The sequence below is a fragment of the Carcharodon carcharias genome, chromosome 2 (genome assembly GCF_017639515.1).
Source record: "Carcharodon carcharias isolate sCarCar2 chromosome 2, sCarCar2.pri, whole genome shotgun sequence".
NCBI lineage: Eukaryota > Metazoa > Chordata > Chondrichthyes > Lamniformes > Lamnidae > Carcharodon > Carcharodon carcharias.
The window spans coordinates 132155675-132178794 of record NC_054468.1 but is presented as its reverse complement, the minus strand read 5'-3'; the positions used below and the strand labels follow the sequence as shown (position 1 = coordinate 132178794).

Here is a 23120-nt window from a genome sequence, read left to right as displayed (position 1 = left end):
CACAAGGACTGTGTGATGGTCACTCCTACTGATACTGTCATGGACAGATGCACTTGCAGCAGGCAGGTTGGTGAGGATGAGGTCAAGTATGTTTTTCCCTCTTGTTGGTTCCCTTACCACTTGTCGCAGACCCAGTCTAGCAGCTATGTCTTTTAGGTACATCGGGGTGAGTCCAACAGAAGATGGGGCAAGCACATATGTGCCAGATAGAGCTTTCTTAAGCTATGTTGATGACATTACACATAAATGAAATGAGTTACAATTATATAGGATCTCAGGATGTCCCAAAGCACTTGAGCCAAGGAAGTACTTTTGAAACGTACTCACTAGGAATGGGCAATAAATACTGGCCTAGCCAGTGAAGCCCACATCCTGTGAATGAATAAAAAAACTGTTGTAATTTGGAAAATGTGACAGCCAACAAGAACTCATTATATAGTGGCTTTAAAGTAGTAAGTCATCCCAAAGTGCTTCACAGAATCGGACTCAAAACGTTAACTGTGCTCCTCTCCGCAGATGCTGCCAGACCTGCTGAGCTTTTCCAGGTATTTTTGTTTTTGTTTTGGATTTCCAGCATCTACAGTTTTTGCTCTTTACTTAGTGTTATCAGACAAAATTTGATACTAAACCACAAGGTGTTATTAAGACAGGTGAATAAAAACTTGGCCAGAGAGTTAGTTTCAAGGAACTTCTTAAAGAAAGAGATGTCTAGGTGGGAATTCAAGCACTTAGGGCCTACACACCTGAAAGCATGGCCATCAGGGGTGGACCAATGAAATGGGGCACAGTTGCAGATAGCCGAAAGGTGATAGAGATGGATTATGTATAGTTCATATATAACTTTTTGCCACCTTGTATTAGGCATTGCAAAACAAAAAGAATGCTTTGTTTCTGGACATTATAAGACGCAACAGGGTGATCTTATTTCTTTCCCTCCCAAATGTGGCTTTGAATTACTGAAGTGAGCTCTAACTGCAGGATTAAATGAAGGCTTAAATGACATGAAGCAAAGATCACCAAATAAACCTTGGATTTGTTTAGATAATTGAACAATGGTTTCAGTGCATGTGTTGAATTCAATGCAAATTGCTCGTGGTAGGAAGAGGCCACTCTCTTTCCTTTAAGAACTTTACCTATGTGGCCCACTGGATTAACAAGGGCGATTAGTGCTTGCAGGGAATGGCAGTCTGGTTACCAATAATGCAAACAACATTTTTGTTCAATTTCAAGGCGATTGAAGATGAGCTGGGTGGCTATGATCTCCAAAGACACACTCCCTGCAAGTACAGCATTGCAACCATTTTAAAAATTCACCACTGGATAGAGACATATCTCTGCCTCAGCAATACAAAGCTCGATTTACTGCTGAATGATTCCATTCAAACAACACTACAGTCAACCAGCCTATAATTAATTTTATTCAATTATAGTAGTAAAATACAATCAACTCATTGGAAATTCTTGCACTTGTTCAGAAGAAGCAACACCTCAGTTCTTGGAAGAAAATGAGAAAAGCTCTTGAAACACTCAACTAGAAAAGCTAATTCCAACTTTCATAATAAAGTAAGAGCTTGCATTTACTGAGTGTTTCACAACCTCAGGATGTTCCAAAGTGCTTTACAGTCATTGAAGTGTCGCTCCTGTTATAATATAGGAAACATAGCAGTCAATTTGGGCACTGCAAGGTTCCACAAACAGCAACATGGTGAACAGAGAACAAAAACAAAAATACCTGGAAAAACTCAGCAGGTCTGATAGCATCCGCGGAGAGGAATACAGTTGACGTTTTGAGTCAACTGTATTCCTCTCCGCAGATGCTGTCAGACCTGCTGAGTTTTTCCAGGTATTTTTGTTTATGTTTTTGTTTCAGATTTCCAGCATCCACAGTATTTTGCTTTTATCTTGGTGAACAGATAATCTGTTTTAGCGATGTTGATTGAGGGATAAATACTTGCAGGACAATAGGAAGCACTCTGCTCCTCTTCTTCAAACTAGGAACATTGGATCTTTTAAAACCATGCAATAGGACAGACAAGCCTCAGTTTCCTTTTTCACCTGAACCACGGTCGCTCTGATAATGCACCTCCCTGCAGTGCGACTTGAACCCACAACCTACAGATTCAGAGGCAAGAGAGTGTCATCATTGAGCCATGGCTAACACCTTATGAATACCTTCATGAACCTTTGTAACTTTACCAGCTTTGAAAACTCCATGTAAGTAAAAGAGAGCATATCCAAAAATATTGAGCATACACAGGGCCAGTCAGCTTCGGGTAACAGAAAGGGAGCCCAATGCTCAGATGTATCCTTTAAAGATCTTGATTGAATTGTGGATTTCCAGCATTTTCTGGGGCAGAAATTCCTCTTGAGTGGTAACATAAGACTATATTTGATACTACCAGATCATACAAGCAGCCACTTGTACATGGCTTTTGTTGACCGTTACTTCTGGTTTAATGGGTGACACTTCTATCTCAGAGACAGACAGTTGTGGGTACAATTCCCACTCCAGGCGTTTGAGAACATAATCCAGGTTGACACTCCCAGTGCAGTATTGAGTGCTGCATTGTTAGAGGTGCTGTCTTTCTGACGAGATGTTAAACTGAGGCCTCGTCTGCCCTCTTAGATTGATGTTAAAGATCCTCTTTCTTTATTTTGAAGAAGAACGGGCAAGCAGATTATTTGATCGTTTTCGCATTGATGTTCAGGAGACTGCACAAATTGGTTGCCACAATTCTGATGATACAACAGTGGCTACATTTAAAAAACCCTTTGTTGCAATGTAAAGCCCTTTGGGATACCCTGAGCTTGTGAAATAAATGCAATTATTTTTTATTTAACACTGCTGTTAACCCATTTGAAATAAGGCGATTAATATCATTAAAGCAAGGAATGCTATTGCAAAAACTGAGTGCACTGCTTCCAATACCAGCAGACATATTCTCCAAGGTCCTCCAAGGAGGAACTCCTCATGAATTGTGCAGGAAACTGGGTCTTCTCCTCAACACTTCAGACAGCAAAGAGAAAATGTGAAATAGGAGAGTACCCCTGTAGAAAGCCTTCAAACTGTGGGCCAGGGAAGGAGAAAACAGTCCTTGGGACTTCACTGGCAATTTAGAGCAATCACTTTCCAACTCTGTTTCCAAGAAGCAATCCAGACTTCAAAATGACAAGTCAATCTCTAAAAAAGAGAAGTACAAGGTTAGTGGGAGTCAGTGCAAGAACAGTAATAAGCTACCATGGAATGAAATTACAAAAACATCAATTTTATGGAACATTGCAAAACGTAGAAGTGTACAACATGGAAAATTACAATTTGGTCTATCATGTCAGTTTTAGCTTTTTGAAAGAACTTTCAAATTAGTCCCACTCCCATGTACTCAGTAGCAATTAACGCTATGAAAGCTTCCATGGTTGAGCATGGTGGTGACAACTCCAACTTCCATATTGCACTATGCAGGGGTAAGTTTGCACAATGAATGCCAGATATAGATTAATGTTAATACAACCATTAGCAACAAAAAAACACCCAGAGCAAGGTGCAGAACGTCCTTTATCAAATTCGACCATAAGGGCTGAAAAACACAGAGGAGCTGGAGGCATGAAATTTAAAATTAATGAAATGCAAAATGAAGGAAATACAAAGTTAGCCACTTGAATTTCAATTTTATTTGTACCTCAAGTAGAAATATACCTCAATTGCAGTGTATAATATCTGTGCAAGTACTGTTCAATAAACCCTTGAAACCCTCAAAATTACAGAAATATTTAATTACTGAACATGAAATATAGAGGACAAACAATGTTTGTTTTTTTCATGCGAAAGGCTAAGGAAGTGGTTGGTACTAACACAGGAATGAAATCCACAATTACCACCAGTATAAAGCTTGTAGTCCCATTCTACTGGGTGGTGCAGAAATTGATTGAAAAAGAAGCATATGATTGCTGATGAGTTGATAATGCTATTGGCCTTCAAAATCCTAAGGGAAATGTTTGGAGAGGAGGAGACAGGCCAAGCAACTGGAACAGTTATCAATGTTAAATGACCCTGTCAAACGACAGTTTTGCAATGTATTGACTGTCTGCCTAACAATGACTTGTTATGCAACTTGATAAATCCACACGAGGCATATCTAAAATGTCCCATTTACTCACCTACACTTGATACTTATGGACTAAAGCAATAAAACAAGACTTCTTGTTTTGCAAAGAGCTCAACAAAGTCAAATTACTTTTTCAAGTTGTTAGCTGATTTCATAACTTTAGTGGCACACAGCTGAACAAATTGCATTGGGGTCTGCACTGATGGTGCTGCAGCAGTAATTAGAAAGCATCTGGAGTTGTGCAAAATAAAAGCCAGTACACCTTGAGCTATTTGGAACATTGCTTTTTACACCAAGAAGCGTTTGCTGTAAAAGATATTGAACCAGGCTTTCATGGTGTTTTCAATACAACGGTAACACCCGTTAATTTTATTAAACCAGAGCAACAAATTCCAGCCAGCTTCCAGGCGGCAGAGGTGGAGGCAGCGGGATGGGCTGGTAAAATAGCAGGCAGGCAAGTCAGGACAGCACCCCGTCATTATCCTGCCACCAGGGAAGTTTTCAAAGGCCTGCTGTGAGGCGGCTAGTCTCACTTTATGGAGGAAGGTAGCCGATTAACATAATTAAGGCCCTAATTAAGGGCCGTCATATGGGGCTGTCAACATTTTGCTGACAGTGGAACAGCCCCCCTCCCCCGCAGGGTGTCGAGGCCCCCAGCTTCCTGGATGTGGCCTCCTTGCAGCAGCCTAGAGTGAGGGTGGGGTGGTGGTATCAGACTCAGAGGTTCCACAGTCTGTAGTTGTGGCCCCTCCGGCCCAAACGATTCCTTTCGGATGGGTTTCCCCTCTGTCCTGCAGGGCATTTGGCCTCCTAAATTAAAATGTTATTTTTCTAAAGACCTGGCTTGAAGGTGCCTCCACTTGCACCCCCCAACCACTTAAACCCCCCCAAAACCCTCGACTCTCCATACCCCCAGGTCTCTTGCCTACCTCAGAAGTGAGCGCCTCTCCCTGTGATGCTGCTGAGGCTTAAGATCTTCTGGTCCTCTAATTAGGCAGCATTAGGAGCCTGCCTGCCATCCTTCTTAACTGAAGGCTGCCAGCGGTGAAAATCACTGAAACAGCCTTGCTGCCTGCCAGTACAAGCTCACGACCAGCTTTTTGACTCATTGTTGGGGTCCCGAGGCCCACTTTAGAATTCAGTCCCATGCATTTTGCTGGACTTTGTGAGGAAGTGAGTGAAAGCACAATTCCTTGTTCATGTATACATAGGTGAGGTGGCTATCTCAAGACAGAATGCTTATCTGTATTTTTCATTTCAGGGAAGGGGTACGCGCTTTCTTAGCTGGTAAGAAACCTGATCTTGACAAACTGATGAAACAGTGAGCTGAGGTTGACTAAACTATGTTCCTTACAGACATGTTCAATTAAATGACTCTGCTGAATAAAACTGCAAAATTGGAGAACTCCTTTTTACCTGGTGTGAAAAAAAATTGATGTATTCAAAAAGAAAATAAGTTTAGAAAGTACTTTTCTTTAAGGGGTTGGGGAGAGGGTGGATAATGGATATGTTTGAGCCCTTATATTCTTTGATATGGGGGAGGTGGTGGCGTCGTGGTATTGTCACTGGACTAGTAATCCAGAGACCTAGGGTAATGCTTTGGGGACCCGGGTTTGAATCTCGCCATGGCAGATGGTGGAATTTGAATTCAATAAAAATCTGGAAGTAAAAGTTTGATGACCACCATAAAACCATAACTGGTTGGTTCACCAATGTCCTTTAGGGAAGGAAATCTGCTGTCCTCACCTGGTCTGGCCTACATGTGACTCCAGATCCACAGCAATGTGGTTGACGCTTAAAAATTCCCCTCTGATTTAAGGATGGGCAATAAACGCTGGCCTAGCCAGTGATGCCCACATCCCACGAATGAATAAAAAAAATTCAAGAAAAAGCATTGATTTTGACATCATCAAACCATAGCTGGCAGTGCTAGTCAACACTTAGTTTCCAGAACTCACAACAGAACAATCTTGCACACCTGCAGGCTACAAACCCCTTTAGTGAGAATTCTCATCAAAGTGTCTCATCAAAGCGATTTGAAGACTCCATTGATAGTTTATCAATCAGCTCCCTCAGAAGTTCAGTAAAATGCTGCTGATGACATTTTGATGTGAGTGCTCCGATGAATACAGCACTTTCTTCTGCAGTGCTGAATGTGTTGGTCCCATTTAATACAACCTCTACTTTTGCAAAGCTGGATTTTCAGCAATGACAAAGAAAACAAAATACTGAGCCAGGATGAACATTGAGCATGATGTGAATGTGCAAGTGCTTGTTGGAGATACTCCCACATCTTGTCAGAATTAGCACCAGGAGCAAGTTTCACTTTATGCAAGTCAAACTAAAATATGTTTAATTGTACAAATTATTTTTAGTACAAAAAAGTCTTACTGGTGTCTGCAGAATTTTTAAGTGATGTTGGAGGGGTGGGGTTCTCAGAAGCATACAGATTCAGAGCCCCTGCTCTAGCTCATCTACTGTTAATTTTGGGCTTCATTTTAAAAATAAAAGCGAATATCTGGACTTCTATAAAAAGTTCAGCTAAATTCCAGATCCTGGCACGGATAATTTTAAGGTGTCACTTTTTATTGCCCGTGATCAAATACATTGTATGTGGAAGTGTGTATTTCTTACCCTAGGAGTGATTGCATCAATTTTAAATAACCTAGGAGCAAGCTTTTTGTATTTAAAAAAGGAAAAAAGTTATTTATTTTTCCCACACCCTTTGCCCTAGAGGTTAATAAAATAATGGCACTTCCTCACACATAAAATTAGTTACAGGTGAAGATAACAGCAGTAATTATAAAAATGGAATTTAACTCAGTCTATGTTTTGGTGCAGGCCTGTTGTTTCGCAGTTGCATTGTTACATTGCAATGAAGGCTTTGAAGTTGCAGAGATATTTCAGCAGCTGCAATGGTCCCCAAAGTTGATCTGCCAGAGGCTGGTTTCTCAGGTAGGCTCAAGGTCAAGAGAGAGAGGTTATTTGTTTTTCTTTCAAGTACTGCAGTTTGGCACTTTAGTTGCCCAATTGACTACGCGAGTCTGACAGCTTTGTTTGCCCTGGATTCCTCCTCTCTCTGGAATTCTGTCTCTAAAAAATGTCATTGGAAAGCAGTTTGAAGTTTCTGCTATACCTTTAGCAGGGAACCAAGATAGCCACTGTTATCAGGTGACCTCACAGCAGCGTCACATTGTCCCAAATAAGGTAATGTGATCATTTTAATTACAGTCTGAATCCTCCCACCTGCAGTTTTTTTTTAAAAAAGTGGCCAAATTTGCATTCTTACAATGATGTATCCATTGAAAGCCTACCGACTCCCACAGCTACCTCGACTACAGCTCTTCACACCCCGCTTCCTGTAAGGACTCCATCCCATTCTCTCAGTTCCTTCGCCTCTGTCGCATCTGTTCTGATGATGCTACCTTCAAAAACAGTTCCTCTGACATGTCCTCCTTCTTCCTTAACCAAGGTTTTCCACCCACGGTCGTTGACAGGGCCCTCAACCGTGTCCGGCCCATCTCCCACGCATCCGCCCTCACGCCTTCTCCTCCCCCCCAGAAACATGATAGGGTCCCCCATGTCCTCACTTATCACCCCACCAGCCTCCGCATTCAAAGGATCATCCTCCGCCATTTCCGCCAACTCCAACATGATGCCACCACCAAACACATCTTCCCTTCACCCCCCTGGCGGCATTCCGTAGGGATTGTTCCCTCCGGGACACCCTGGTCCACTCCTCCATCACACCCTACTCCTCAACCCCCACCTATGGCACCTCCCCATGCCCATGCAAAAGATGTAACACCTGCCCCTTCACTTCCTCTCTCTTCACCTCCCAAGGGCCCAAACACTCCTTTCAAGTGAAGCAGCATTTCACTTGCATTTCCCCCAACTTAGTCTACTGTATTCGTTGCTCCCAATGCGGTCTCCTCTACATTGGAGAGACCAAACGTAAACTGGGCGACCGCTTTGCAGAACACCTGCGGTCTGTCCGCAAGAATGACCCGAACCTCCCTGTCGCTTGCCATTTTAACACTCCACCCTGCTCTCTTGCCCACATGTCTGTCCTTGGCCTGCTGCATTGTTCCAGTGAAGCCCAACGCACACTGGAGGAACAGCACCTCATCTTCCGACTAGGCATTTTGCAGCCTTCCGGACTGAATATTGAATTCAACAACTTTAGGTCTTGAGCTCCCTCCTCCATCCCCACCCCCTTTCTGTTTCTTCCCGCTTCCTTTTTTTTTCCAATAATTTATATAGATTTTTCTTTTCCCACCTATTTCCATTATTTTTAAATCTTTTATGCCCCCCCACCCCCACTACAGCTATACCTTGAGTGCCCTACCATCCATTCTTAATTAGCACATTCGTTTAGATAATATCACCAACTTCAACACCTCTGTGTCCTTTTGTTCTTTTGTCTGTGACATCTTTTGATGATCTGCTCCTATCACTAGTTGCTTGTCCCTACAACAACACCGCCCCCCCTCCACTTCTCTCCACCACCCCCCAACCTTAAACCAGCTTATATTTCACCCCTCTCCTTGTAAACAAAAATCAGTTCTGTTGAAGGGTCATGAGGACTCGAAACGTCAACTCTTTTCTTCTCCGCCGATGCTGCCAGACCTACTGAGTTTTTCCAGGTAATTCTGTAAAGATTGTCTTTGTCCTCTTGAAAGTGAACAGCTGGATCCACAAAAACTGCCTGGTAGCTGAGCGCTATTTTGATTTGCAGCCTTTTAGAAATGTAGCTTTTTTCGGAAAAATATGTTTTGTTAAAAAGAGTCACAATATCATCATAGCCACGATAATGTGTTGGTTATATTGTTTTTTTAATTGCTGCTCCTCAAGAACTCAATTGTAATTTTAAGAGCAGGTTGGTTAATTCTCATGCATCAATGGTCCTGATGCAACAGTGTGTAGGAGACAGGCATTAAACAGGAAATTAGAGATGTATGTAACATGGGTGCTAGAGTAATCATGGGTGTCTTTAATCTACATATAGACTCGGCAAATCAAATTAGCAAAATACTGTGGCGGATGAATTCCTGGAGTCTGTACAAAATGGTTTTTTAGACAAGTACGTCAAGGAACCAACTAGGGAACAGGCTATCCTACATTTGGTTTTGTGCAATGAGAAGAGGTTAATTAATAATTTTGTTGTGTGGGGTCCTTTAGGGAACAGTGACCCTAACATGATACAATTCTTCATTAGGTTGAAAAGTGAAGCAGTCCAATCCAAAACTAGGGTCCTAAATCTAAACAAAAGAAACTATGAAGGTATGAGGTGTGGGTTGGCTAAGATAGATTGGGAAACTTCTTAAAAGGCATGACATTGGATAGGCAATGGCTAATATTTAAGGAACGAATGTATGTATTACAAGAGTTATACATTTCTTTCTGGTGCAAAAACACGACAGGAAAGGTGGCCCAACCGTGGCTAACAAAATAAATTAAGGATACTATTAGATCCAAAGAGGAGTCATGTAAAGTTGCTAGAAAAAATAGCAAGCCTGAGGATTGGGAGCAGTTTAGAATTCAGCAAAAGAGGACCAGGATATTGATTAACAGGGGAAAAATAGAGTATGAGAGAAAACTTGCAAGGAACATAAAAGAGGACTGCAAAAGCTTCTATAAGTATTTAAGAAAAAAAAGATTGGTGAAGACAAATGTAGGTCCCTTACAGGCCAAAACAGGAGAATTTATAATAGAGAACAAGGAAATGGCAGAACAGTTAAACAACTACTTTAGTTCTGTCTTCACAGAGGAAGACACAAATAACTTACCAGAAATGCTAGGGAACCGAGGATCTAATGAGGAGAAGGAATTGGAGGAAATTAGAAATACTTAAAAAACAGTCCTGGAGAAATTAATGGGACTGAAAGCTGATAAATCCCCAGGGCCTGAAAATCTACATCTCAGGGTACCAAAGGAGGTGGCCATGGAAACATTGGATGCATTGGCTGTCATCTTCCAAAATGATGTAGATTCTAGAACCGTCCCAACATATCGGAGGGTAGCAAATGTAACCCCACTATTTAAAAAAGGAGGGAGGGTAAAAAAAAAATGGGAATTACAGACCAGTTAGCCTAACATCAGTTGGAGGGAAAGTGCTAGAGTTTATTATAAAGGATGTGATATCAGGACACTTAGAAATTATCAAGGGATTAGACAAAGTCAACATCGATTTATGAAAGGGAAATCATGTTTGATAAACCTACTGGAGCTTTTGAGGATGTAACAGGCAGAATAGATAAGAGAGAACCAGTGGATGTGGTGTATTTGGATTTTCGGAAAGCTTTTGGTAAAGTCCGACATAAGTTAATTAAAGTACATGGGATTGGGGTAATATATTGGCATGGATTGAGAATTGGTTAGCAGACAGGAAACGCAGTTTAAAAATAAATGGGTCTTTTCAGAATGGTAGGTGGTGACTCATTGGGTACTGCAGGGATCAGTGCTTGGGCCCCAGCTATTCACAATATGTATCAATGATTTGGATGAGGGAACCAAATGTAATATTTCCAAGTTTGCTGATGATATAAAACTAAGTGGGAATGTGAGTAGTGAGGAGGATGTAGACAAGTTGAGTGATGGGCAAACACATGGCAGATGCAGTATAACGTAGATAAGTGTGAAGTGTCCACTTTGGCAGGCAAAACAATGGCAGAATATTATTTAAATGGTGATAGATTGGAAAATGTTGGTGTACAAAGGGACCTGGGTGTCCTTGTACACTAACCACTGAAGGCAAGCAAGCAGGTGCAGCAAGCAGTTAAGAAGGCTAATGGTGTGTTGGCCTTCATTGCAAAGGGACTTGAGTACAGGAGCTAGGATGTCTTATTGCAACTGTGCAGGGATTTGGTGAGACCACACCTGGAGTATTGTGTGCAGTTTTGGTCTCCTTATCTAATAAAGAATACACTTGTCATAGAGGGAGTGCAGCGAAGGTTGACCAGGCTGAATCTTGGGATGGCAGGATTGTTGTATGAGGGGAGATTGGGTAGTCTAGGCCTGTATTCACTGGAATTTAGAAGGATGAGAGGAGATTTCATTGAAACATGTAAAATTCTGACAGGGATGGACAGACTGGATGTAGGGACGATGCTTCCTCTGGCTGTGGTGTCTAGAACAAGGGGTCACAATCTCAGGATAGTGTGTAAACCATTTAGGACTAAGATGAGGAGAAACTTCTTCACTCAGAGGGTGGTGAACCTGTGCAATTCTCTACCAGAGGGCTGTCACTGAATATATTTAAAAAGGGTAGATTTAAAAAGGATAGATTTCTAGACTCTAAAGGCGTCAAGGGGTATGGGGAGAGAGCAGGAGTATGGTATTGAGATAGAGAATCAGCCATGATCACATTGAATAGCAGAGCAGGTTTAAAGGGCTGAATGACCTACTCCTGCTTATATTTTCTATGTTGAGTATCTATCCCCAACTGTGACCCAACATTAAATTAACTACTACAATTGCACTGGGGAGTGTGCCACATTGTTTAATTCTCTTGTTTATCTCATTGATCCTACAATCCAGTGTATTTTGTGGTGTTCAGCTGTTCTGTGTTTGATTATGAATCTAGTAATTGATTTAAGCTCACTGCGCTAGATTGGTTAAGCCTGGGTGTGGACTTAGAGGAAAGAAAACAGACACACAGAAGTTATTAGAAGCTGAGCTGTAAGCATGAGTTCAGACAGCTTGTAATTGCAGCAATATTTTAAAACTCTTGTAAATAAACCTATTGCACACTTAGAAACTAGTGTATTTCTGCTTTGCCCTGGGTTATATAAAATATACACCACATTTAACAAGCCCTTGTTATTGTCTGTGACATAATCATGAAAAAGTAAGAAAATCCTCAGCTTCTAATTTTTAACGACTTCAAACTTATTATTGAATTAGTTTAAATTACCAATATTTAGCCAAAGTTATAATTAATCAGTCATGATTCCTATATAATTCTTCATATAAATCTTACTGCAGTGACACACAACACTGAAACCTTTGGATATACCTGGACACCCTTCTACAAGGTAGGGGTTACTCTTTTGCTAACCTATTGAAACAGACAGAACTCGTAACTTCTGGGCCCAGCATTTGACTGCAGTTCATGCTGCTGGAATGATAGCCTGTTTTTGTAAATCTGAAACTTGAACTTGAATAGCCTCAACACAGTACTTAAAAGGCTAAGAGCATGCAGCATAAAATGTCCTGCTTAATTTGGCATCAGTTGGTAATCTTACTCTGATTCCATTGGATGGCGCAAGGAAATGTTAAGTGTCATACCTGGCGCAGTAAAAATTGGGGTTATGGTAATTGTTTGGGCAGCGTAGAGAGCGTTACTACATCCAATTGTACCACGTCTGATTTGGCGACCCAATTGCTAATATTAGGTATCTTAAATGGGGAAAAGTGCTTCACTTTTCAGTGATAGTGATCCCTCATTTGACAAGCATGATATTTACTGGGAATGTCAGAGACAGGCTTTTTAGGCTTATTGGCCTTTCTCTGACCCTAAAAGGGCTTGTGTTTTTTTTTGTGTGAGTAGGCTTTGATGTTTCAGCAGGGGAACGGTTATTGTTAAAGTATGGAAATTAAGTTAATTCCCTTTTGTATGTGCGATGGCCCATTTTCAAATTCAGGAATAAAAACAAAAATACTGTGGAGGCTGGAGATTTGAAATAAAAACAGAAAATGCTGGAAAGACTCAGCAGGTCTGGCAGCATCTGTGGATTGAGAAACAGAGTTAGCATTTGAGTCCAATATCATATTGGACTGGAAACATTAACTCTGTTTCTCTCTCCACAGATGCTGCCAGACATGCTGAGTTTTTCCAGCACTTTGTTTTTACTCCAAATTCAGGTCCAGATAAAAAGGAGGGAATTGTTTTACCTTATTCAATGGCGGCCGTGTTTCAAATGAGCAGTTCTTGAAGTTATATGGTTTTCCTTTACGACATACTGTTCTTCCAATATCAACGTTTAGAAAATACTTCAGTCCAGCAACAATCTTTAAAAGCAAATAGGTCCATTTTTATATCTCCTTGGAACACAGTTGCTCACCCTGTATAGACTGGATTTATTCTTGAATCACTGATAAAGTGCAAAATTAGTGTGTAGAGCAGCAAACTTCCACCTTACATCTAAAACAAGGAACATTTAAAATCTTTAGATTCCTCTAATTTGTCTGCAGAAATTGTTAGATACATACTCGATTGCAAGTCAAAGAGAGACTAAATCACATTTAACTCTAAGGTAAAGACAGAAAGTCATCTTCAAGACATTGCCAGTTTGATTCAGAACATTCAGAAGCAGTCCGTGGCCACATGCAGGAAAGGCTTGGGCTGACAAGTGGCGAGTAACATTTGTGCACATAAGTGCCAGGCAATGAGCATCTCTAACAAGATAGATTCTAACCACTTCCCCTTTGACATTCAGTGGCATTACCATTGCTGAATCCCCCACTATCAACATCCTGGAGATTACCATTGACCAGAAACTGAACTGGACCAGCCATATAAATACTGTGGCTACAAGAGCAGGTTAGAGCCTGGGAATTGTGCAGTGAGGGAATTGTGCAGTGAGTAACTCGTCTCCTGATTCCCCAAAGGCTGTCCACCATCTACAAGGCACAAGTCAGGAGTGTGATGGAATACTCTCCACTTGTCTGGATGAACGCAGCTGCAACAACACTCAAGAAGCTTGACACCATCTAGGACAAAACAGCCGGCTTGATTGACACCCCATCCAGTACTTAAACATTCACTCCCTCCACCACCAAACGTAGAGTGGCAGCAATGTGTACCTATAGACATGATGCACTGCAGCAACGCACCAACGCTCCTATGACATCATCTTCCAAACTTGCCTCTGCCACCTAGAAAGATGAGGGCAGCAGATGCTTGGGAACACCACCACCTCCAATTTCCCCACCAAGCCACGCACAAGCTGACTTGGAAATATATTGCCATTCCTTCACTGTCGCTGGGTATCATGAAGCTATTAATGTATATAATATTATTGGAAAATGTTTTTCTTTGAAAATGGAGGTTTGGTCTATGGGTGTGTCTTAATTGGATTAAAACCAGCTAGTCTGCTTGCTTTGATATGTACTAGTTTTGAGAGGTAAGCAGAGAGGTAGAGTCTATTTGCATTTTTTGAAAAGACCATGCAAGAAGTGGGGTGAAAACTGACACCTATCTAGCAGATACCAAACAATATGTTTATATTACTAATAAAATTGGTACTATGAAAGGGGTTTTAATAGTTAGAAGAGGCTGGTGATACAATGAGAATTTACATTCAGTAGGCTGTGGTAGGTATAACTTCAGCAGTTTTCGGATGTGGAGAGCAGAGGCAACGTGAGATCAAAAGGCAGCTGTAAGCCTCCAACTGTCTCCACAGGAATCAAAGTGAAAGGAACCTCATATTGAATTCGTAAGGTGAAAACGTCTGCTGTCCGGTTAAGTCTATGGGTTGCTGTTGCCTTAATGGAGATTAGTTTGGGAATTTGTTAAAAGTTAGTGGTAATTTGAAGCCCTGTGTATCTATATATTTTAACCTGTGTAAATTAATAAAATGTTTCATTTAGTTTAATGTAAAACTGGTGGTCTGATTCCTAATTTAGAGTCGCATCTCAAACATAACACTTAAAATTACAGTTTATGACAGTTGTTTAAAATTTCCCTCTGGGATTTTTAAATAACTCCACTTTACCAACTGCATCGGTCATAACGCTGGGTCAAAATCCTGGAACCCCCCTCCTCCAGCATTTGGAAAGGAAAGATTTGCAGGGCTTTGGGGAAAGAGCAGGGAAATGGGACTAAGTGATAGCTCTTTCAAAGCATAGGCACAAATGGGCCAAATGGCCACCTTTTGTTCTGTATGATTCCATATCTGTGTCTGTGTACATTATATTAGGTTCCTGTCCCATAACACAACATAAATAACGCTCATCTTTCGGGGGAGAATTTTCTCCCTACCGGGCGGGCTGGAAGGGAGTGGGAGTGGGAGTGGGCGTGGGCAGGCATGCAGCTGATCACTGCCCACAATCGGCTGCACGCTGCCATTTTACCTGAGCGCTCCCTGTGTGGGTGGGGGGACGAGGGAGAGTCGGGGCCTGCACTCTTTTGCGCATGCACGGGAATGAGCACAGAAATCTCCCTGAGGCATGAAGCTGCCTCAGGCAGTTTAATTTCATTGTGAAAACCTGAAAAAAAATTTTGAAAAAATTAATTGGAAATGTCCCCTCATGTGACAGTGTCGCACAAGCTGGGACATGTCTATGAATTTTATTAAAATTTTTTATTGAAGTTATAATACCTTCATGAAACCTCATCCCACCTGTAGATGCCACAGAAGGCTGTGGAGGCCAGGTCATTGAGTGTATTTAAGACTGAAATAGATAGGTTTTTGATTGGTAAGGGGATCAAAGATTATGGGGAGAAGGCGGGAGAATGGGGTTGAGAAACTTATCAGCCATGATTGAATGGCAGAGCAGACTTGATGGGCCGAATGGCCTAATTTCTGCTCCTATGTCTTATGATCTTATGATGAGGTTCCTTAAAAAATGAGAAGGCCGTCTGGGCTCTTTGCCTGCCAGGCAACCTTAAAGTTGGACGGGCAGCCCTGAGAAGCAGTTTAATTAGTTAATTAATGGCCTTAATAAGCCTTTGACAGTTCGGCGGGTGCGCAGCTGACTCCGCTGTGTGCCTGCTGAACTGAGGATTGGAATGATGCGCTGTGACATTGGGACGCACGCCCGACATCACCGCGCGTCATTTTATGCGTTGGTGAGCGGGGTCCGCCCCCAAAACGCTGACCAGAAGGTTCAGGCCTTGGAATATTCACATACAGCTACTGGAACAAATACAAGTACAAGTATAGATAAAAAAGTAAGGTGACCTAGATACTGCACATGATGTTGACCATGTTAATCATCCGTGGTGTTTGGTAGGGTTCCAGTGATTATGTAGGTGGCTGCTAAGGTTGATCTGCACCTGAAGGTTCTGTTGTAAATGGGACAGAATACCACATTTAATTGAGTTTTGGACAAGTTGCTGGTTCGGGATTTCCTTTTCTTATGTTTCCTCTCTGCCTCGGATATGCACTTGCTTTCGAAGGAGGCCGTACCAGTTTAAACTTGGTTGCACCAGGTGCAGCAAACCTGGTGAGCTTCTCCTAGGACTCGGTGGATTTGAAAACTCATAAGTAAAGCCTTCAGAGTGTCCTTACATACACATGCATGTACAAAATGGAGCAGGAGTAGGCTATTCAGCCCCTTGAGCCTGCTCCACCTTTAATAAGATCATGGCTAATCTGATTATGGCCTCAAATCCATATTCCACCTACCCCTTGTAGCACTTCTTTTGACTGCCATTGAAGTGTATCCCAGGTCCAAGCTCTCCATAGAAGAGTTGATTTGGTAAACAAGTGTCAGGCATTATGGCTACATGACCAGCCCAACTCAATTGTGACTGTCTCAATATAGTGTGAATGCTTGACAGGCTCGAGTAAGTACCTCAGTGTCTGGCATTTAGAACCATAGGGCACAATTTTAAATTCCATGGGCGGGTGTGCGCCAGACCCGATCGGGTGTAAAATAGCATGCGATGACATTGGGCGAGCATCTCAATGTCATCGTGCACTCGTGCGATATTTCAGTCAGCGGGCGCACGCGAGAGCTGCCAGTACACCCGTCGACAATTAAAAGGCCTATGGGCAGGATGAGATTTCCACAATTAAATTAAAAAAATATATAAATTTTTGGGCAGAATTTTTATTCTGTTTATTGTGAGTCCCATGTTGGGACATTTTTTTCAGATTTTAAAAATCTTTCCTTTTGATTTTAAAATTGTTCAGCTCCCTGCCTTCAGGGAGCTTTCAGTGCGCCCTTCCCCACACATGTGCACGCTTTTGCGCTCGCGCTCCTTCTGCCCCCACCCTGGCAGCGCTGAGCTTCTCAACGTGCCTTTCATGCTGGCTGGCTGTCAATTGGCCAACCAGTGTGAAATCGCAGTTGGGGGCTGATCGCAGGTGGTGGATTGTTTCCTGGCTGCTCCCGGCCTAGCCCATTGACCCAAAAATCCTGCCCATAGAAAAGTTACAGTATAGAAAGAGGCCATTCAGCCCATCGTGCCTGTGTCAGCCAAAAAAGAAAATTAAAAAAAAACTAGCTGCCCATTTTAATCCCAATTTCCAGCAGCTGGTCCATGGCCTTACAGGCTGCAGCACTTTAGGTGTAGGTCCAAGCGCCTTTTAAATGAGTTGAGGGCTCCTGCCTCCACCACCAAACCAGGCTGTGAATTCCAAATACCCACCACCCTCTGGGTGAAGAAGTTTTTCCTCATGTCCCCTCTAATCCTTCCACCAATCACCTTAAACCTGTGACCCCTGATAATTGACCTCTCTGTTAGGGGAAACAGGGCATCCCTGTCTACTCTATCTAGGCCCCTTATAACTTCGCATACCTCAATCAGGTCACCCCTCAGCCACCTCAGTTTCAAGGAAAACAACCCTGGCCCATCCAATCTTTCCTCATTGCTTCAATTTCCAAGCCCTAGCAACATTCTTGTAAATCTCCTCTGTACTCTCTCCAAGGCAATTATGTCTTTCCTGGAATGTGGCGATCAGAACTGTACATAAGATCCCAGCTGTGGCCTAACCAGTGTTTTATACAGTTCCATCATTTCATCCCTGCTTTTGTACTCAAAACCTCACCCATAAAGGAAAATATTCCATTTGCTTTATTTTCCACCTTATCCACCTGTCCTACTACCTTCACAGACCTGTGGACATGTACACCAAGGTCTCTCACTTCTTCTACCCCACCCGATACTTTTACAATACAATTTATTGTGCATTCGCTAGCTTTGTTTGCCCTCCTGAAATGCACTACCTCACACTTCTCTGGATTGAATTCCATCTGCCACTTTTCCACCCACTTAACCAAACCATTGATATCATTCAGACAACAGCTATCCTTTTTAGTATCAACTACATGGCCAATTTTTGTGTCCTCTGCAAATTTCCCAATCACGTCACTCATGTTTAAGTCCAAATCATTAATATATACAAACAGCAAGGAACCCAACATTGAGCCCTGTGGAACACTACTGGAAACCATTTTCCATTTGCAAAAACATCCATCAAACATTACCCTTTATTCCCTGTCTTTGAGCCAATTTTGAATCCAACTCGCCACATCCCCCTGTATCCCATGGGCCTTTACTTTTCTGACCAGTCTGCCATGTGGACCTTGTCAAGTGCCTGAAATCCATGTAGACAACATCTACCGCACTACCCTCATCAATCCTCCTTGTTACTTCCTCAAAAAATTTGATTAAATTAGTAAGACACCACAACATTTCCCTAACAAAACCATGCTGACTATCCCTGATTAATCCGTTCCTTACTAAGTGAGAGTTTATCCTCTCAGAATTGATTCTAATAATTTGCCCACCACTGAAGTCAGACTGACCTGCCTATAATTATTTGGTCTATCCCTTGCACCATTTTTAAATAACGGCACAACATTCAAACCTCCAATCCTCTGGTACCTCCCCAGTATCTAGTGAGGATTTGAAAATGGTCCACAGACAATCCGCTATTTCCTCTCTGACCTCCTTTAACAGCCAGAGATACAATCCATCTGGCCCTGGTGACTTATCCACTTTCAAGGATGTCTATCATTCTGGTATCCCCTTTCACTATGCTTATTGTATCTAATATTTCACACTCCTCTTTAAGTAGAATATCTGCTTTATCCCCCTCCTCAGTGAAGACAGAGACTTCTCTGAATTGTGGCAATGTAGAGTAGTTATGAATCTCTAAATTGTGTGTCTTCATTTTGAAATGTGGACTGTTGGTCAGTTTAGGAATATGGCACTTGGACATGATCCTTCTTACCTGTAACTGTGCTTTATGTATTCTATGAACTTTAAACAGGAAGATGTCATTCGATTGGTTGTTGTAGCCATAGATTGCAATCAGGGTGGCATTTTGAACTCCAGAGTCAGTTGTGTTAATATCTCTGGGAACTCCTGGACCAATGGGAGTCTTTTCTGTTCTGCCAATGCCTGGAATGTTACAAGACACAACAGCGATGAATGAAGTGGGGGAGGGTCTACATGCCTAGGCGATGCAATAAAATTACTTGTGCTGTATTATCACTGCAGCAAGTTACTGAACCTGGATACTTCCCAAAATCAGGCATTTGACATTCCTCTCACCAATAGTATTTTTAAAACAGGCCTTCAAGAGAACAGAGAGGAGATTTGCCATACAGGTAGCAGGGATGTAGGACTTCAGTTATGCAGAGAAACTATAGCAGCTGGGATTGTTCTCTTTAAGGCAGAGACAGTTAAGGGGAGATTTTTAAAAAAATAATAAAGATGATCAAAATTATGAGGGGTTTTATTGATTAGATAATGTGAAACTGTTCCCACTGGCAGGAGGGTCACTGACCAGAGAACACAGATTTAAGTGATTGGCAAAAGAACCCGAGGTGAGGTAAGAAGGCCACAAATCACAGGCGCTGATAGGCAAACCCTCCCACCTCCAATATGCACACTCATCTCACAAAGCTGTGTGCCAGACACCCTAACGTGTAACAATAACCCAATGGGCTGTGTGGTGGACTTAAACCTATGAGGAACTAAGGAGCTGAAGTTCCACTCCTGTGTAGCAGGGGGTGCGAGCCCTAGCACCTTGCAGTGCCCCATATGGCATGCTTCCCATCAGCATCCATCTAGGTGAATGGCCCTGATGCTCCAGGTACTCCGATGAGTTGTACGCCGTTACAAACAGAAGAAAAATACATTCTAGTAGACGCATAGCAACCAGAAGTTTTAAAACAGTCCCAACTGAACTTTGACAAGATCAGCCCGAGTTTTGAGGGGAACTAAGATTTACCCACTAGGCTTTGGAACTTATTTTTGTATATTTCTGGAGGTGTATTTCTGGAGGTTTTAATCACATGACCTTCTGCCTCAAACTGCTCCCTACTCTCACAGTTGGTCCACTCTTCAGGTGCACTGCTCTCCAACGTTCAATTGGAAAGGAGGAGAACAGACTCTTGTTATCCAATTGAATTAACCTTGAAGGTTCATCAAAGCCTCCTCATCCCCAACCCAGTCTCCAAATATTTTTATAACAGGTAAAGTATTCAAAGAAAATGCAAAGAAAACAACATACTGTAATTTCCCCATGATTTTTCTGTTTGGTTGCTCGCAGCAGTGACCTGGAGATTAATCTTCAATTCTTGAAGACATCAGGACAACCCTATCTCAGGCAGGAAAGCTGCCCATATCCTGCTTGTAACTGGTACCAAACCCATTTACCCATCACCACTGTGGTCACTGACCTACAGGAGCTCTGCCAGCATTGACCAGTTTGACCAAGTGATTTGCTTTTACACTACATAAATGCTACATAACAAGTGAAAGCAACCTTACTGAATAGCAGGAATATACATGGAGAGGAGTGGAGGGAGAAAAAAAACAGCTTGAAAACAAGCAGACAATAAACACGGTATTGACTATGATTTTGCAAACTGTGCACAGCAGACAAAATAATTTCTGAATAGCATGAAGCACTCAATGGAATTATCCACAGCCAGTGATTGTAGAGGGTTAATTACATTATTATACTTACTGCCATTGATCATAAAGTTCATATTACAGCTGCAAGTTTAGATACAAAGTCAATGTGATATTTGAATAAAAACTAAATGGAATCTCTATGGACTGTTAATAGATTAATATGTAAACTGTCTACTCCTCGAACAGGCAGTTAATTAAATACCATTGGAAAAAGGGTCACATCCCACTTTTATTGTTGGACTTAAAAATTAATTTGATTACAGAATGTTTCCCATTAAAAATCAACTGCTCAGGTAAATGATGCATTACTAGTGAAGTATTACAATTAAAGAAGGGACAGTATTGTCACAGTGTTATAATGATTGAGGTAATAATAGGAGAGGGGTGTGGTAGAAGGAAAACAATGGATTTGATGGAAAGTTATTGAGTATGTTGAAGGTTAGACAATGCAGCATCAATCAAGTCTGCAAATTCATTGTTGTTGGGAGTTCAACAGCACAGAAACAAACAGACCATTCAGCCCAATGCACATGTTTATTACTCCACACAAGCTCCCTCCCACTATTCCTGCCTTGCCTCTGCATCATCCTCTTTACCTTAACCCCTAAAGGCATAAATGTCCTTAGCTTCCACATTCCATGTGGCAACAAGTTCCACATTCTCACCAACCATCATGTAAAGAAATTCCTCTTGAATTCCTGACTTGGTTGGTTTGTGGTCATACCATTTGCGGGTGTGGAAAATCCTGCCCAAAAGTGAGGATCAGTAGCGCATTCTGACATAGAGGTTTCACACACTGCTGCTTGGGGGAGGGGCTAAGAAAGTGGGGCGGGGTGGAATTTTAAAAAGTGGATTTTTGAGCACTTCAAATAAACTGGACACTAAGTTGCTGCTTAGTTACCGGATAGTAATTTGTGGGGCTGACAAAACCAGTGAACTAGAGCTGCTAGAGCTCAGAGTCGATATCGCTGACAAAACCTTCAGTTATGAGCTTTCCAAATACTGTAACACAAGTTTTAATGAGCTGCAGCAGAAGCCACATCCTGTCTGATTCAGTGAGAACAACGCATTTAGTCACTGCTCTGACACCTCTAGGCCTGGCTGCTGCTACTGCTCTCCACCACCTCCAACTATTGCACAAAGCACTGACATACAGAATTCAAAAATAGTCAGTAGCATCCAATATTTAGTGATAAAACAAGAGATATGAGTTACTTGCCATCTGAATGGATCAAACCAAAAGTGAACAACACAGAAAGCAGCACTCCCAACATCGTACCCATCTTATAACCAGTCTTGCCACTTTCTTTTTGACCTTTTCGTTCCAGATTAGGAGGTGTTACCCACAACTTTTCCATCATTTGGTGTTTCCTGATACAAGCATATGTGTTATCCAACGAGAGCTCTACTTTGAAGTTGTGGCTTTCTTATTGGTGGGTTCCTGCCACACTAGCCCAGAAACTATGGGTGGGACTTTAACTCAGCAAAACCAATTCACTTACAGAATCAAAATCTGGTCCTATGTTTTGCTTAGACCAGGTTTGTATTTCTTTGAGTATAGAAGATTGGGGCGTGATCTAATTGAGGAGTTTAAGATGGTTAAAGGATTTGATAGTGTTAGGAACTAGAGATAGTTTAAGTAAGTTATATTTGTATTTGTGGCTGTTAGGAATGAAGTTTAATTTGTGTTCCTGAATTTATGTGTTAAAGGGAGAAGTTGAGTTTTAGTTTCACTTCAAAAGATGCCTACATTTTAATGAGGTTTATGATTCATGAAGGGGAGTTAAAACAAACAAACAGGGTAGAAAAAAACTGAAACAAAAACAGAATTACCTGGAAAAACTCAGCAGGTCTGGCAGCATCGGCGGAGAAGAAAAGAGTTGATGTTTCGAGTCCTCATGACCCTTCAACAGAACTCAACAGAAAAAAACTGTGCTGTTGCTTAGCAACAGGGGTCTAGAGAGAGAGGCCCCACACAGACACAAAGGCCAGAATTTTCCAGCTCCTCAAGCCGGCGGGATCTTCCGTTCCTGCCAACATGAATGGAGATTTCAATAGCTTGCTTGTCCCAACGTGAAGGAACCCGCTGCGGGGCTGCTGGAAAATTCCAGCCAAAGAAACTGAAAGCAGTTTGACTTCAGTTGGTCATTCAGCTCTAAGTTGAAGGGAACGGTTTAAGTCTCTCTCTAGTTGACATACCAGCACACTGCTGAGGAGGATAAGTCTAAGAATCTTAGATGAGTTGCTCTAAAGTTAAAATAACAGTGAATGACAAGTGACTTCTGGATCTCAAGGGAGATCCCAAGTTGTCAGCAGTCTACTGAGAGACGGGACTGCAGGGAGCAGGTCCTAAAGGAAAAAAAGAAAGGCTCCAAGCTTAAAGGGAGAAAGCTGCAGGACCCCGACGTAAAGCA

At 42.0% G+C, this 23120-nt stretch overlaps 2 protein-coding genes across 2 annotated transcripts in view; one reads left to right on the top strand and one right to left on the bottom strand.

Moving 5' to 3' along the window:
• Nucleotides 1–14099, top strand: part of LOC121270856 (adipocyte plasma membrane associated protein) — a 71784-nt gene extending 57685 nt beyond the window's left edge. Inside the window, exons 9-11 of the mRNA XM_041176414.1 lie at nucleotides 6945–7058; nucleotides 12090–12139; nucleotides 13544–14099. Of these exons, the coding sequence (XP_041032348.1) occupies nucleotides 6945–7058; nucleotides 12090–12092 (117 nt within the window). The 3' untranslated portion in view covers nucleotides 12093–12139; nucleotides 13544–14099. The remainder of the gene's footprint in view (nucleotides 1–6944; nucleotides 7059–12089; nucleotides 12140–13543) is intronic.
• Nucleotides 1839–22039, bottom strand: LOC121270879 (cystatin-F). The gene is made up of 4 exons (XM_041176445.1): nucleotides 21926–22039; nucleotides 19013–19182; nucleotides 12999–13115; nucleotides 1839–3181 (listed from the first exon to the last, which is right to left on the bottom strand). Exons 1-4 carry the CDS (start codon nucleotides 21987–21989, stop codon nucleotides 3104–3106), a joined length of 429 nt encoding a protein of 142 aa, XP_041032379.1. The 5' UTR covers nucleotides 21990–22039; the 3' UTR covers nucleotides 1839–3103.
• Nucleotides 22040–23120: the final 1081 nt, after the last annotated feature.

Coding starts and splice junctions, on each gene's coding strand:
- LOC121270879 (XM_041176445.1), bottom strand. CDS start 21,989: ATGGGTACGATGTTGGGAGTGCTGCTTTCTGTGTTGTTCACTTTTGGT. Junction 13,116..19,012: donor TACATAAAGCACAGTTACAG/GTAAGAAGGATC, acceptor TTGCTTTTAAAG/ATTGTTGCTGGACTGAAGTA. Junction 3,182..12,998: donor CACGGCCGCCATTGAATAAG/GTAAAACAATTC, acceptor TCTCTTTTTTAG/AGATTGACTTGTCATTTTGA.